The sequence below is a fragment of the Aedes aegypti genome, chromosome 3, assembly GCF_002204515.2.
Source record: "Aedes aegypti strain LVP_AGWG chromosome 3, AaegL5.0 Primary Assembly, whole genome shotgun sequence".
Lineage (NCBI taxonomy): Eukaryota > Metazoa > Arthropoda > Insecta > Diptera > Culicidae > Aedes > Aedes aegypti.
Window position 1 is genome coordinate 198,111,784 of NC_035109.1, and position 13,802 is coordinate 198,125,585.

Consider the following 13,802-nt stretch of genomic DNA (forward strand, 5'->3'; position numbering starts at 1 on the left):
TAATCTGTGGGTGATTTACTATCATACACATTATATAAAAACTAAAAAGATAAAAAAGCAATTTAATCAACCATTGAGCAGAATTTGTGATCCTTTTTCGTCGTTTAAATCGGTAAGATTGAATACCTTTTATACTACATCGCATCGATTACATCGTATTTTGTACGTTGAATGTATTACATCGGAAAAATTACATCGTTCACCTTTATTACACCAATAGCCCGCGAGTACGTCGGGCTGTGTAATATTCAACAACCGAGGGAACGACTTGGTTGCAGCAGTTTCGATGTAATATTCAACAACTTTTTTTGCTGTGTATAGTTTTGAGAATGGGCGTAGTCAGATAAAATAGTTATTATTACCACAGAATTTTTTCCCGTGTACGTTCAAGTGAGAAAATTACGCGATTTATCGTCACAATGTTCTAAATATAACTTTCTAATAACTTCAAAGATAAACTATCCTCAAATTTTGGACGGAAGAATAGTGCAAGCCCTATTATATTAACACGTAAGTAACACCGTCGGAAACTTTATGCTGAGATCACGATTTTCACTAATTTATGGGTTTTCATGATGCAGATATTTACAAAACCTGCGGATGATAACGACTGGATTATCAAAGGAAATTCTGTACGCTGCTGTCAAATTTATTTATTATTAGTCAACAGGTAAAATGGTCACCCCAATGACAAAATTCTTAAAACTAAGACATAAAGTGACGAAGTCAAATTTTTACTAACATAAGACACGTCTAAAGTTACACTCATTTCTTTCACGCGATACATTAAAGTCAAATACAAAATAACACTGATTGAACAAACGCGACATGCTTCGGACTGGTTCGTGAAGGCTATAATTAGTACGAGTGACAGAAAGGTTGAAAAACGAATGCGTTCGGAGATTGCGGCGCCGTGTATTGATGTCTAGCATGTTGAGCAACGCAGGGCAATCCGTGTTGCCTTGCAGAAGATCGCCAATAAAACAGGCCCTGGCGACGTTGCGCCTTGCTTCGAGAGAGTCGAGGTTAATCAATTGACAGCGGCTGCTATAACTAGGCAGGTTCAATGGGTCCCTCCATCTGAGATAACGTAGAGCGAAACGGATGAATTTTCGTTGAACAGTTTCGATGCGCTGAATTTCATTTTGATAATACGGTGACCAGACAACTGAAGAGTACTCTAATATAGGGCGTACTATTGAGCAATATAATGATTTCAGACAGTAGATGTCCTTGATTTTTTTGGCGAATCGAAACACGAAACCTAGCTGTGCAGAAGCCTTCGACTCAATGTATGAAACATGGTCCTTAAAAGTCAGCTTGGCATCTATCATAATTCCCAAATCCTTGATAGTCGATTCGCGTTGCAGTTGCTCTCCTGCCAAGGCGTAGGCAAACGGGATCATAGATTGTTTGCGATTTAAGCGGCACCATTCAGCAAATGTTTCGAGTTGTCGTTGCAGGAACACAGTATCTTGTGGCTGCTTTATCGTGTAGTAAAGTTTCACATCATCAGCATATGACAACTTCACACATTTGAGGACGAAATTGACATCGTTCATATACAAAAGGAACAAGAATGGGCCGAGGTGACTGCCTTGTGGAACGCCGGACCAAGCGGGAAAGGGCAACGAAACATGATCTGCAATTTTTACCGACATGCTACGACCAGTTAAATTGGATCGAAGCCAAGTGAGTAAAGTATTATTCATGCCAAGTTTGTCGAATTTAGCTAAGGCGATTTGGTGATTCATTTTATCAAATGCCGCGGAAAGGTCCGTATAAATGGCGTCAACTTGTTGGCCACTTTCAATTTGGCGAGTCACGAAAAAAATGAAACATGTCAGGTTGGTAGTCGTCGAACGTTTTGGCATGAACCCGTGCTGGTCTTCTGATATGTAGTGTGCGTAGCTCTGAACTAACTGACGTAGCACAATCACCTCAAATAGCTTAGAGATTGGGCTCAAAGCGGCTATACCTCGGTAATTTGAAACCGAACTTTTGCAGCCTTTTTTGAAAACTGGGAAAACGTAAGAATGTTTCCAGCAGTTTGGGAAGACACCGGTTGACAAGGAAAGATTGAATACTGCAGTTAACGGTTTTGCAAGCGTGTCCACACACCGTTTTATAATAAGTGATGGAATACCATCCGGTCCATATCCCGTAGACGATTTAATCTCCTTACTAGCTGCGATAACCATATCATCGTTTATGATGCACAGTTGCCCAGAACCTGGAAGACGTGGAACGTTCCTGATAGCAAGGGCAACATTATGTGAATCGAGGTGTTCGTTGGTGAAAACACGACTAAATTGTGAACGAAACATGTCGGCAATCCCACCGATGGAGTCGGCGACCGATGAACCGTCGTTCATTGTTGAAGGTAATCCGGATTCTTTCCGTTGGGATTAGTCCTAAGTTGACGTTGCATACAGTTTTGGTAGGCGTTGTACAAATGGTCGTTGAGTTGCTGATAGTCTTGGTTCGCCTTCATATAGTTAGCTCTCGTGGAGTCCGTACGAAACTTGCTGTGTCGTCGAAGTGCAGCCCTCTTCACTCTTTTCAGGTTCTTGAGATGAGCATTTGACCAGGGTGGTTTTGCAAGTTCAGGTCTGGATTTTACGGGAACGAACTGGTCGATAGCATACAGCAAAATTCCAGACACTGTCGATGCTGCAAGGTTGGCATCGTAGTCCCGAAGAATCTCGTCCCAATCAACGTGCGCAAGAAAAGCATTCATACCGTTGAAATAGGGTCCTAAAGGCCTGTCCCAATTTTAGTGCCAAACGCTTAAGTTTAGGCTTAAAACACATATTTACTCAATTTTGTAATGTTTTTTCTTTTGTTTCAGTCCAAAAAACATTATTTTTAGATTTTGTCACACTACTTGGCTTAAACTCAAATTTTGGGTGTATTTTGCTTTCCGTGTCCCTTCCAAAATGTCAGATAGGAACAACCCCAGTGTTAAAACTAAAAGTCCTGTGGTGTTTTTGTCGATTGAGCGAACGTCAAACATGATCAAAACTGTCAAGGTTCATTTATGGACCCAATTTTAAAATTAAAGTTACAATATGATGTAGCCGTTTTATTCGAGCGGGAAAAATGGCTAAAATAGTTGCAGTAACATGCTCTTTCGTGTCATTAAATAAAAACAAGATTTCATTGAACATTTTAGGACCCAATTGGGTCCATAAATGAACCTTGACACTTTTGGTCATGTTTGACGTTCGCCTAATCGACAAAAACACCACAGGGCTTTTAGTTTTAACACTGGGGTTGTTCCTACACGGAGAAAATGGAAAATACTTAATTAGATTACGATTTATTGCTTGCACTTCATTTGAGGTGTTTAATATTTACAAATGATATAAATTTATACTAAGCCAAGCTTATTCAGGAATTATTATTTCCTGTGCATTTGTGCAGCTCAGTGCTGGGACTTGGCAATTTTTGCTAGTTTCATGATGGCCGCGGATCCGAAAGTGGGAAACAACTGCTTATATCTGAAAAATAGTATTCTAAATTCCATGATCGTGCGAGAAAACGTACCGGATATAACATCTGTTTAACAAACAAAGCTAGCGGACATAAGGTAAGTTCGATATTATATTTGCACAGCACCCGATTCAACCCCGTCCGAAAAATCTGCATTCGGACACCAAACGAGACTCCAACATTACACACCGGAACAACTTATGGCTTTGGAAAAGTACCGGAAGCTCTGCCGGAAGAATGGGAAGTGACCAAGCAGGAGCATGTACTGTGAGCGATCAAGTGAGGCATTGTGGTTCGACATTGCGTTCGAATATCACAGACTTGATGATGATTTTGATTGTGCTGCAATTGCATAAAATGTTGTTTTTTATGGTGGACATGTTGATGAAATAAACGGAATAAAGATTTGTTACTCAATCAATTCATATTAGATTTTGATTGTATTTTTCTAAAAATTCTGGTTCCGATTTCGAGGTAAACAAAAATATACCGGCTGCATAAAAATATGACCGTATTAAGCATTCTAATTATTAAAAGCCGTTTATACTTTGAAGGCATATTGCAAATATATGCACTCCAATGAGTGAATAGACCGAATATGGTTTTAGTATGACATTTAATCATTCCAGTATAATATTTTTTAACCGTTAAAAAAAAAAATAAAACGTTTTATTAGATATATCTGACAGAGTCTATGCATGGAGAGTTGCGCGAAGAGGCTTCTTTGAATGGTTGTTCTTCTTCGTCTTCGAAAACAGCCCCTATCTGTTTTGCTGGTCTGCTCGATAGGTAGACGGTTTGACGGTTCGATAGGTAGATTTCAACCCGGTGCTAAGCAGCCATGTTTTCGTGGTCAACATCAAACTCAAGAGCAACAACGTACATTGGCCTAATCATATTAGGGAAATTTTCCTCAAATACTAAAATGTGTTTCTAGCTAATCACATCAACACAAATTACTTGCTGTACTGCAATCCAATAGTTTACAACCGTTTGTTTGTTCGAATAGCTATTGTTTTGCGGGAAAAGAAATTTTCCGGAGAAATAAATTTCGCCATCATCGATTGTTAGTCCTCAAACTGTTATTTGTTTACAAAAATTGAGCTGTCAGTGGGAACCACTTCCTACACGGTAGTTTGCGAATACCCTTTAATGGGTAAAAATTCACCCATTTCCGCTAGAAGTGCCTCTCCACATTTAAAGAGTAAACACGGTTTACTCTTTAACGGGTAAAAGCGGTTTCTGTCAATGAATGGGTATTTTTTACCCTTTTTGTAAATCTCGCTCACGGCATAAAAAGGGTAAAAATTTACCCTTTTTGGCATAAATAGGGTAAAAAATTACCCTTTTTGCGATTAATAGATATAAATAATTATAACCTCAAATTATAACTTATGAAATAAATGAATATTTGGATTAAAATAATAGTTTTTATTAATACAATTAATCGTTTTATACGCTTGATAAATGTATAAAGATATTTATACTGTTTCTGCACCAACAGTTACTTCCTTTCGATGGTCGCTGGTAGTAGATCATGTCAGCTACAGGCACGGTGGCAGGAACAACGAGACAACCTGAAAATTATACGTATTTCAAGATTATTATCAGTTAATATGTATAAAGGTGTTTAAGTTCACAACTTACCACTTCATTGTTTCCTTTCATCGGTAAACGTTGTATAAAAAAAGTAAAACCTACAAACAATTAACTACAATTTCATTAATTTTGCATGCGTAGACTGCTTCGCACAGCTGCTTCAAATTACTATAAATGTTTCCCAACTATTTTTCACCCTTAAATGGGTTTTTAAACATCCATTTTTAAACTACAGTTGCTTTACTGTAATGGGTATTTATTTACCCTTTTTACATTTCTGAATTTACCCGCTTTCTGACAGATATTGATGCTATTCCAAAATGAGTATTTTTTTACCCATTAAAGGGTATTTGCAAACAACCGTGTAGTAGGAACCAGAGATGTTTTCTCGTTATTATACAATGGGGTTGTATGGGAAGTGTCAGGAGGCTGGTAGATTTGGTTTCACTCTTCGCGCAACTCTCCATTCATAAACTCTGATATCTGACATTTTAGAAGGTACACGGAAAGCAAAATACACGAAAAATTTGAGTTTATGCCACGGAATGTGACAACATCTAAAAAAATGTTTTTTGAACTTAAACAAAAGAAAAACATTTAAAAAATGAGTAAACATGTGTTTTTAGGCTAAACTTAAGCGTTTGGCATTAAAATTGGGACAGGCCTTTAGGACCCTATCCAGCTTTTTACGAGCGCTAATGGCTGCCGCAAATAGGTCTGCTTTCTGTTAGGGATCATACGATTTGACGTTTGGCTTGGGTGCGTTCAATAGAAAACGACCCAAGCCAAACGTCAAATCGACTTGTCCCTACCAGAAAGTGAGCATATTTGCCGCAGCCATTAGCGCTTTCAAAAACCTGGATTGTTAATTTTTGACACCCACTCATCCCCTTGTAACAAATTTTTTGCAATTCCGTTGCAAATCAGCCTATTTTTTATCAAGAGAATGGAAAACATAACGGCCTACTTTTCCTACCGAAAGAAACAGTGCTACTTTTCAGCACTAATATCAGTATCGAAAAAAAGCACTTTTCAGTACTGTTTTGGGAGTTATCAAAATGACGTCGGATTGCATCCATACGCCATTTATTCAATTGTTCTGATTTTTACAATTACTTAGTCAACTAGGTTCTGATTCTAAATCTCATTCAGAACCGAATTGAGCCGGATTCGAATTGTAGATTCGGATTAAGAATCAGAGGCTAGTTTATTGTGAGGGATTCTGAGTGGAAATAGGATGTACCAATAGGAGGCAGTAGGGTGATCAAAGTTATTTGGACAGACCGTTACGCGTATATAATTTGGTCATTTACGGCAAAATCAAATGGAGGTGGCCAAATTATATACGCGTAATGCTCTGTCCAAAACGCATAAAACACCCTACAATGCGGAAGTTCACAAAAAAGAGACGGGAGCTTTATAGGGCGATTCGTCCAGTGAACGTAGGGCAGTAGTTGAATTGCTTCCAAAATGATCGGCACTTCATGTTCCTACACGTTTATTGTAAAAAGATTGGCACATGAGAAATAACTCAAAACAAAAGAATATTTCAAGCGACATCATACCTTGTCCGTTCACGAATTTAGAATGTACGTTAATCAGTTCGATTTCGGGCGATGCGTGAAAATTTGTGACTGTCATGTCGATGATCATACTATTGCATCACAGCCTACCTGATTGAAAAATATTGAGTCGCATTGACGCATGGATGCCATGTGGATTCTCTTGAAATATGATTGTGTTTCTTAAAATGGTCTAACTCCAACGGCATTTTTGTAATTGCAAAAAATGTTGTATGCAACGCGTTCCAAAACTCGATTTTTTCAGCACTCGTCGTATTTATCCAACTCGCCAAGCCTCGTCGGATAATTTTTTTTTTCTATCTTTATTAACGAGATTTTTAGCCCTGGGCTAGTTCATCTCGGGACCAACGGCTTTACTTCCCTTCCGAAGGAAGTAGTCACTGAAGAATTTTCAGTGACTATCTCGGGGATGGGATTCGATCCCAGGTCCTCGGCGTGTGTTCTAACCACTACACCAGGTCCGTCCCCTGTCGTCGGATAAATGTACGACTCGTGCTGAAAAAATCATCATTTTGGAACTTGTTGCATAAATAACTATTATATGAATGTTTTTAGAAATTTGTATGAGCTGTGACATCTCAAGAACACCCACGCACCTCCTTCAGCGTTATGAAATTTGTGAATGGGACCTTAAGTTAACCCCCTAAAAATGATAGTGCATACCGCACAATTTTTTTGCGTCAATCTTTCTGATAGTAGTGTTTGTTTGCGTAGGCGGGCTAAAAGCAAGGGTGGAGGGCAACTGTCAACTGGGAGTAAAATTGAACAGCCGCCAACCTAAATCCAGAACCAGTTTTAAGGCTTAACGCGGAAAAGTAAAAATAATTATTCGCAAAATTACAGGTAATCAATGCGCTTGAAAGATATTGTTTGCATGCAGTTATTTGCTACGTGCTACTGCAGTGCGCTGTTGGCAATTTAATCAGCAAATTCCCAAAATTGATGTTTTTGAGAAAATTGATATGGTTGTTTACTTTTTAGAACCAGCGACACGTTGGGAGCAGCCAACCCCCCCGCGAAGTGACAGATAACGCAATTTTCACGTACCTACTTTCAACGTAAACAATGGGGCCATCCACCACTGCCGGCACGATTTTTCATTATGGCAGATCGGGATTTTGTTTCGTTGTTGACGGAAGCAAAACAACGAATGGAATGATATTGAATAAGGGCGAGTCCGATATTGCCTTCTTCCAACGAAAATAAATTTAATAAAATCATCAAGTTTTAGCACCAAAGAACTAAACAGTGCATCAATTCGTTCGGTAAGGAGTGAATGACTTATTGGTATTATGTTTTTCTGGAAATAATTTCATGAGGAGTATTGTTCTATAAAGTGATAATAAGTAGTAAATTGTTTTTGACGAACATGTTTCATGGCTTGACGGAGTAAAATTAGCGCAACTAGATGATTAGTTTTTTTCTTGGTTCTGCGTTATACTTACAATACAGCCTAACTGATTTTGTGGATACTCTTGATGTGCTAAAAAAGGCGTGGTACACAAATTGTGTCACGCTAAATTGGGACTTAAACGACCACCTGTCATAATTTATGCATGAGATCTCACCTTGTGAGGCTTGTCACGCTATGTCTGACCCCTCCCCCCCTTTGGAGCGTGTCGTAATTTGTGCATGACTTGTATTGTATAAAAATCTCGGGAACTTATTCAAACAGACAAGTTAGAAAAGTGAACAAACTTATTCTAACGATCCTACGTGTTTCTCAGTCGAAATTCGCTTTAGGTCAACTCGATTTTTCACTTTTAGATCGTTGAATTCCAGGATTCACAACATAACACAACGACACCGTTCCGTTATATGGATGAAAGACAAATTAGTGACTTAACCACGAGTCGATTCTACACTGGTACAAAAACGTCTTGAGTACTTAATTCAATGAAACGGTGTATCATTTTTTCCATTTTTTTCTTGTGGAAAATAATAAAAGCTACCTAGTTTTTGAACGCAATTTGATTGCATACAAAATTGAAGGGATGTACATTGTACACAGCGAAAAATTGTTAAAAAGGGGATTTATTTTAAAACAGTTTGTGACTAATTTACTCAAAACCGTATAAAAACTGCTCACATCGATTGTTTCTATGAACAGATAAATGAGTTCTTTAAAACTCTTCTATTAAAAAGACCATTTAGATTAACATTAATTTAAATTGAATTTCCATTAATTTAAATTTAAATTTCGGAGGGTTCCAGGAATTTTTACAAGACTACCCAGACAACCAAAATGTACGTATAACGAAATCACCTGGATGTTTTTTATGTGCAAAATTTCACTTATAAGATGTCGCGAAAAGGCATTCTACGTACAAAAGTGGAGGCGATATACGTGCAAATATTATGTGATGAATAATAGCATACAGTGCGAGTGAACAAATTTTCTACCGAACTAACCTGTGATCTTATGCGACTTAACTTATGGTAACAAATGTTGAATTGACAGCTGCTAGCTGGATTAGTTCGACTTACCTTGTACGAGTGTACGGGATGTAACAAAATGTACAAAAGAACTCAGAAAAAGCGTTTTATGCGAGGAAACTCATTAATCTGACGATTTTATCCAACGTGTTTTGCGGGTTTGATGTAATTTATATGAATAAACGAGTTATTACGTGAACTTTTATGCGACTTCTGGTTATCTGAGTAGGATACCTCCTTTAATTTTAAGGTCCATAAAACATAGGAAAGCCAACAAAATGCGTAGCCAAGCAATCTGGAAATTAGATTTGATGTTAAAACCTTTTGGCATGCTGAAATTTCGATTTCAGATTTAATAAACATCATTATAGACTTATTTGAAAACGATCGTCCGTATTGCGGCGCTAGGTAGGATAAGCAGAAACGTCATCAATATAGTTTGTATTATGCACATTTTCATTTTTCTTCTCAAAATTAACACTTTTTTCGTTCATTGATATTTTCTATTCGAAATTTTGCATGTAATTTTGTGCTTGTAGCACTTTTATTCAATCAAATAAGCCGGAATGAACTATCCAGCTTTTTACGAGCGGTGATGGCCACGAAAAGTTAGCTCACTTTCTGGTAGGGTTTGACGTTTGGCTTGGGTCCGTTCAATATCAAACGACTCATAAAAAGCTGGAAATGATCTCAGACTGATTTTGAGCTGATAACTAGAGTCAATTTCCCATAAAAGACTAATAATAATAAATATCGAACATAGAAAAACGCGGACAAATTTGTTTTGGTTTGAATGACTAGGTATTCAAAAATAATTTCAAAAACATAGGATCGGTTACTATAAGGAACAGCATGCGGACCACTTCACATCACTATTCATAACTCTCTCGCAGACCGTACAAAATCTTCCCGATGGTCGCAATTTGGTGACCACTTGTTTATAATGATAATATAATGCGGGGCCCAGATAGCCGTAGCGGTAAACGCGCAGCGATTCAGCATGACCATGCTGAGGGTCGTGGGTTCGAATCCCACTGGTCGAGGATCTTTTCGGGTTGGAAATTTTCTCGATTCCCAGGGCATACAAGTATCTTCATACCTGCCACACGATATACACATGCAAAAATGGCCAATCGGCAAAGAAAGCTCTCAGTTAATAACTGTGGAAGTAGTCATAAGAACACTAATCTGAGAAGCAGGCTATGTCCCAGTTGGGACGTAACGCCAGAAAGAAGAAGATGGTTTTTTAATGATATTACACATGCCAAACAAAAATTGAAAATTTTTTTTTGTTTTCATCAAGTGTAATTCTAATCTACGCCCTATTTTGAGCGCACTCCATGATTTCATTGAGTTTGACAGTACCACGGACCAAAATTTTTCGGTACATTGACGTTGTACTGCAGCTGTCATGATGCTCCCGGGTTGGGAGCAGCAAAGAGTCGCCAGCTCCACCCTTTGCTAAAAGGGCTCAACAGCAACGTTTCTGGAAAAAAAGCTCAAGACCTCTTGGGCCCTTTTCAAATGTTTGTCCAGATTTGGGTTACACTGTAAGATCAAAGTACCCTTTAAAGGGAAAAAAGTACCCTCTTTGAGAGAAACTAGTTTAACTCATAAAAAGAGTAAAGCACGAGCCTGGGGACGGACCTGGTGTAGTGGTTAGAACACACGCCACTCACGCCGAGGACCTGGGATCGAATCCCATCCCCGAGATAGTCACTAAAAATTTCAGTGACGACTTCCTTCGGAAGGGAAGTAAAGCCGTTGGACCCGAGATGAACTAGCCCAAGGCTAAAAATACAAATAAAAAAAAAAAAAAAAGTAAAGCACGAGTACTCTTTAAAGGGTAAACGGCCTGTACGTCAAATCAACGAGTGATTTTTACCCTTTATTGCAATAAAAATTTTACCAATAATGGGTAAAATTCACTCTTTATATCAATCATGTTTATTTGATTTACAACATTAGATATTTTGACATCATTTCTGTAGAAAAGCATATTTGAATTAGTTTACACATAGAAGACGATTTATTTCAACAATTAAAATGTACGGTATAATCAATTATTCAAGAATTCTATGAACAGCAATGTTTGATGATGTAAAATGATGGCGATAGTCTCTTCGATGACGTTTATGAACTGCTGTTAAACTTCTCATCTTGAAACCTGGAAATAGCATCAAATCAAATAAATGTGCTTCACAACATATTTTCATTCACTACCTCTGCTGATAATTGTTGAAATACTGTTTTAAACACAAGTTTAACTATTAAATTGACCTCGACTTGTCCGGAACTAATCGCACAGCGGTCAACATTCCTAATACATTTTTCACTCTTCAATGGGTAAACAGTTTGAATTTAAAAATGGGCAAAAATCACCCTTTATGAAAAATTGACAAGTACCCTTTATTTTGACAGCTGCATATATCCGCAAATAATGGGCATTTTTTATACATTAAAGGGTAATGATGAGTTTACAGTGTATCCCACGCCGGGAAGAGCCAAATTGAGCCAAAAGAAGTCAAAGTTGGATTGATTTGTGGCTCCGTGTACAACAGTTTGACATAAATATTATATCTGTCATGGCTGGCAATCACAATACAGCTATGGCTATACTAGTCCGAGAGATAAAAATATTGATTTTTACTATTTCGTGTACTGAAATTAGTATTAGCAAAACATAAGTGATCAGGCTACATAATTACTAATTGTAGAAGCAAATTTAAAGTGATGAATCTTTGGGCGAAACCTTAACAGCGAAACATTGATGTTATAAAACACTTGCATACCCATAAATAACAATGGCCGCATTGAATATTGATCAACCATCCAACAGTGATACGGAAGTGAACATACGAAGGGGACTTGATGTAATTCAAAGCATGATAGATATTTCGGCCGATCGCTTGGAGGGCCTTAGAACCCAATGTGCAACCAGTGCAGAACTTACACAACAGGAAATACGGACACTGGAAGCTAAGCTCGTCAAAATGTTTTCGGAGCTCCTTTTAACGAAGGCAAAATTGTCGGAACGTTTACCAAGTCGCGGATTACCGGCCACAGGCAATGAACTTAGACAATGGTTACGCGTTGTAGGTAAGTATTTCTGCTAGATATTTTGTTACTGATATTATTTTCCTCGGATAGATGGATTCTTAATCAGGCTCTTAGGAAAGAGGAGTGTCTTAATCAGTGTTTCCCAAATTTTTCGCCCCCGAACAAATGAACATCGTTATTTGTGACCTAACGCAAAGCTAAAATGCATAGCTATAATGGTGCTTAGTAAATCCTAAACGAAGTTATTAGCGATGTTTTTGAAAGAAAAATCACCACGCTCATTTCACTGATAAGATTTTGGCAATTTCAAGCTCAGGGCATCGTAAAAATTTATTTGAATTTGCTCTTCGCCTATTCGGGATCTTTTTCTAAACCATCAAACGGAGCTTCTATTGACATTATTTCCACATTCTTCAACTTTCAGGATTTTATCTCTAAGAATTAAGGATAGATTTCGATAATTCTTGTATGTGGGGATTTTTTTTATTATCGGACAATTTGTGCCGGAGGTTTTCCAATATGTATGAAATTTTCACCAGAGGTAGAGCTCGTGAACACATGATCAAAAAAGAAATTCAAAAAAATTATAGTGGTCTATTTTCCCGGAAAACTCTAGATGAATTTTCATGACTTCCCTATAAGGTACCGTGGGGCAAGTGGGTAATGGATTTCAAATTCTAGAGACTTTAAATTAAAACAAATGACATCATGCATATTTTTTTAGCATGACTTATATTTGGTGGGAATATAAGCAGTATGATGAAATTGATTTTTCTGTAAAATTGAAGAAAAAAAAATTTGGGGTGGGTAATGTCTATTACATTACCGCGGGGTTGACGTAGCACTACGATGATTAATAATTTGATTTGTCATGTGTATGAATTTGTAAGTGTACTAGTTTTGTGTTGGTATTGATCGGATGAAGTTTTCAGAAGTATACTCTTTTTGGACTAATTTTGGTAGTCCTGAAAAGAACCATTTGTCGTTCTGTGGTTCCGAGAACCATTGTTTGGTGTTCCAGGAATAATGCCAGATGATTGAATTTGTTTATTGGTCGTTGCTTCCTTGTGTTGCTTGGTTGGGTGATCGGTTTCTGGCTCCAGCTGTAGTTCGCCAAACTCCTCCAGTAGATGTTTGATAGCTCGGGTGCTTCGATCGTTAGAATCGATAGAATTGGTCCAGTGCTTTGGTCTGTAGCAATATCCATTGCATGAGCATTTAGGAATTGCTGCCTTTGGCGTGATGGGACTTCAAAAAATTGGTAGAGTTTGTCAAAAATAGTCCTTGCAGTGAAGTAACCCGCGACAAACCAACATATACCAATTGCTGATCCTGGCTTTTGTCATAGTCGTACACGACCTCGGGGAAAGTTCCACCTTGCGACTTATGAACAGTAAAAGCACAGGCACTAACTATCGGGAACTGAATGCGTTTGCATTTGATTATGCCGCACAGTTTGAAAGTAAAAGAAAAATTCTCTATACAGGAGTGAAATTGGAATTTCAAAACCAAGAGCCTTACGTTGGCATGAAATATTTTGAACTCTTATAACTGTTTGTTGGCTTAACGTTATTCCTTGAAGGCACCTCAATTGAAAGACAAGACATCAAAGGGTCATGTCGTTTACTT

General features: G+C 37.9%; 1 protein-coding gene and 1 long non-coding RNA gene across 2 annotated transcripts in view; one reads left to right on the forward strand and one right to left on the reverse strand.

Annotated features, from left to right (window-relative positions):
• Window positions 1-11,113: 11,113 nt before the first annotated feature.
• Window positions 11,114-11,469, reverse strand: LOC110677904. The gene is made up of 2 exons (XR_002501276.1): window positions 11,337-11,469; window positions 11,114-11,280 (listed from the first exon to the last, which is right to left on the reverse strand). It is a non-coding gene; the product is annotated as an uncharacterized LOC110677904 (long non-coding RNA).
• Window positions 11,470-11,666: 197 nt separating this feature from the next.
• The window catches only part of LOC5570800 (kinase suppressor of Ras 2), a 44,791-nt gene continuing 42,655 nt past the window's right edge, over window positions 11,667-13,802 (forward strand). Inside the window, exon 1 of the mRNA XM_021849824.1 lies at window positions 11,667-12,212. Coding sequence (XP_021705516.1) covers window positions 11,918-12,212 — 295 coding nt within the window. The 5' untranslated portion in view covers window positions 11,667-11,917. The remainder of the gene's footprint in view (window positions 12,213-13,802) is intronic.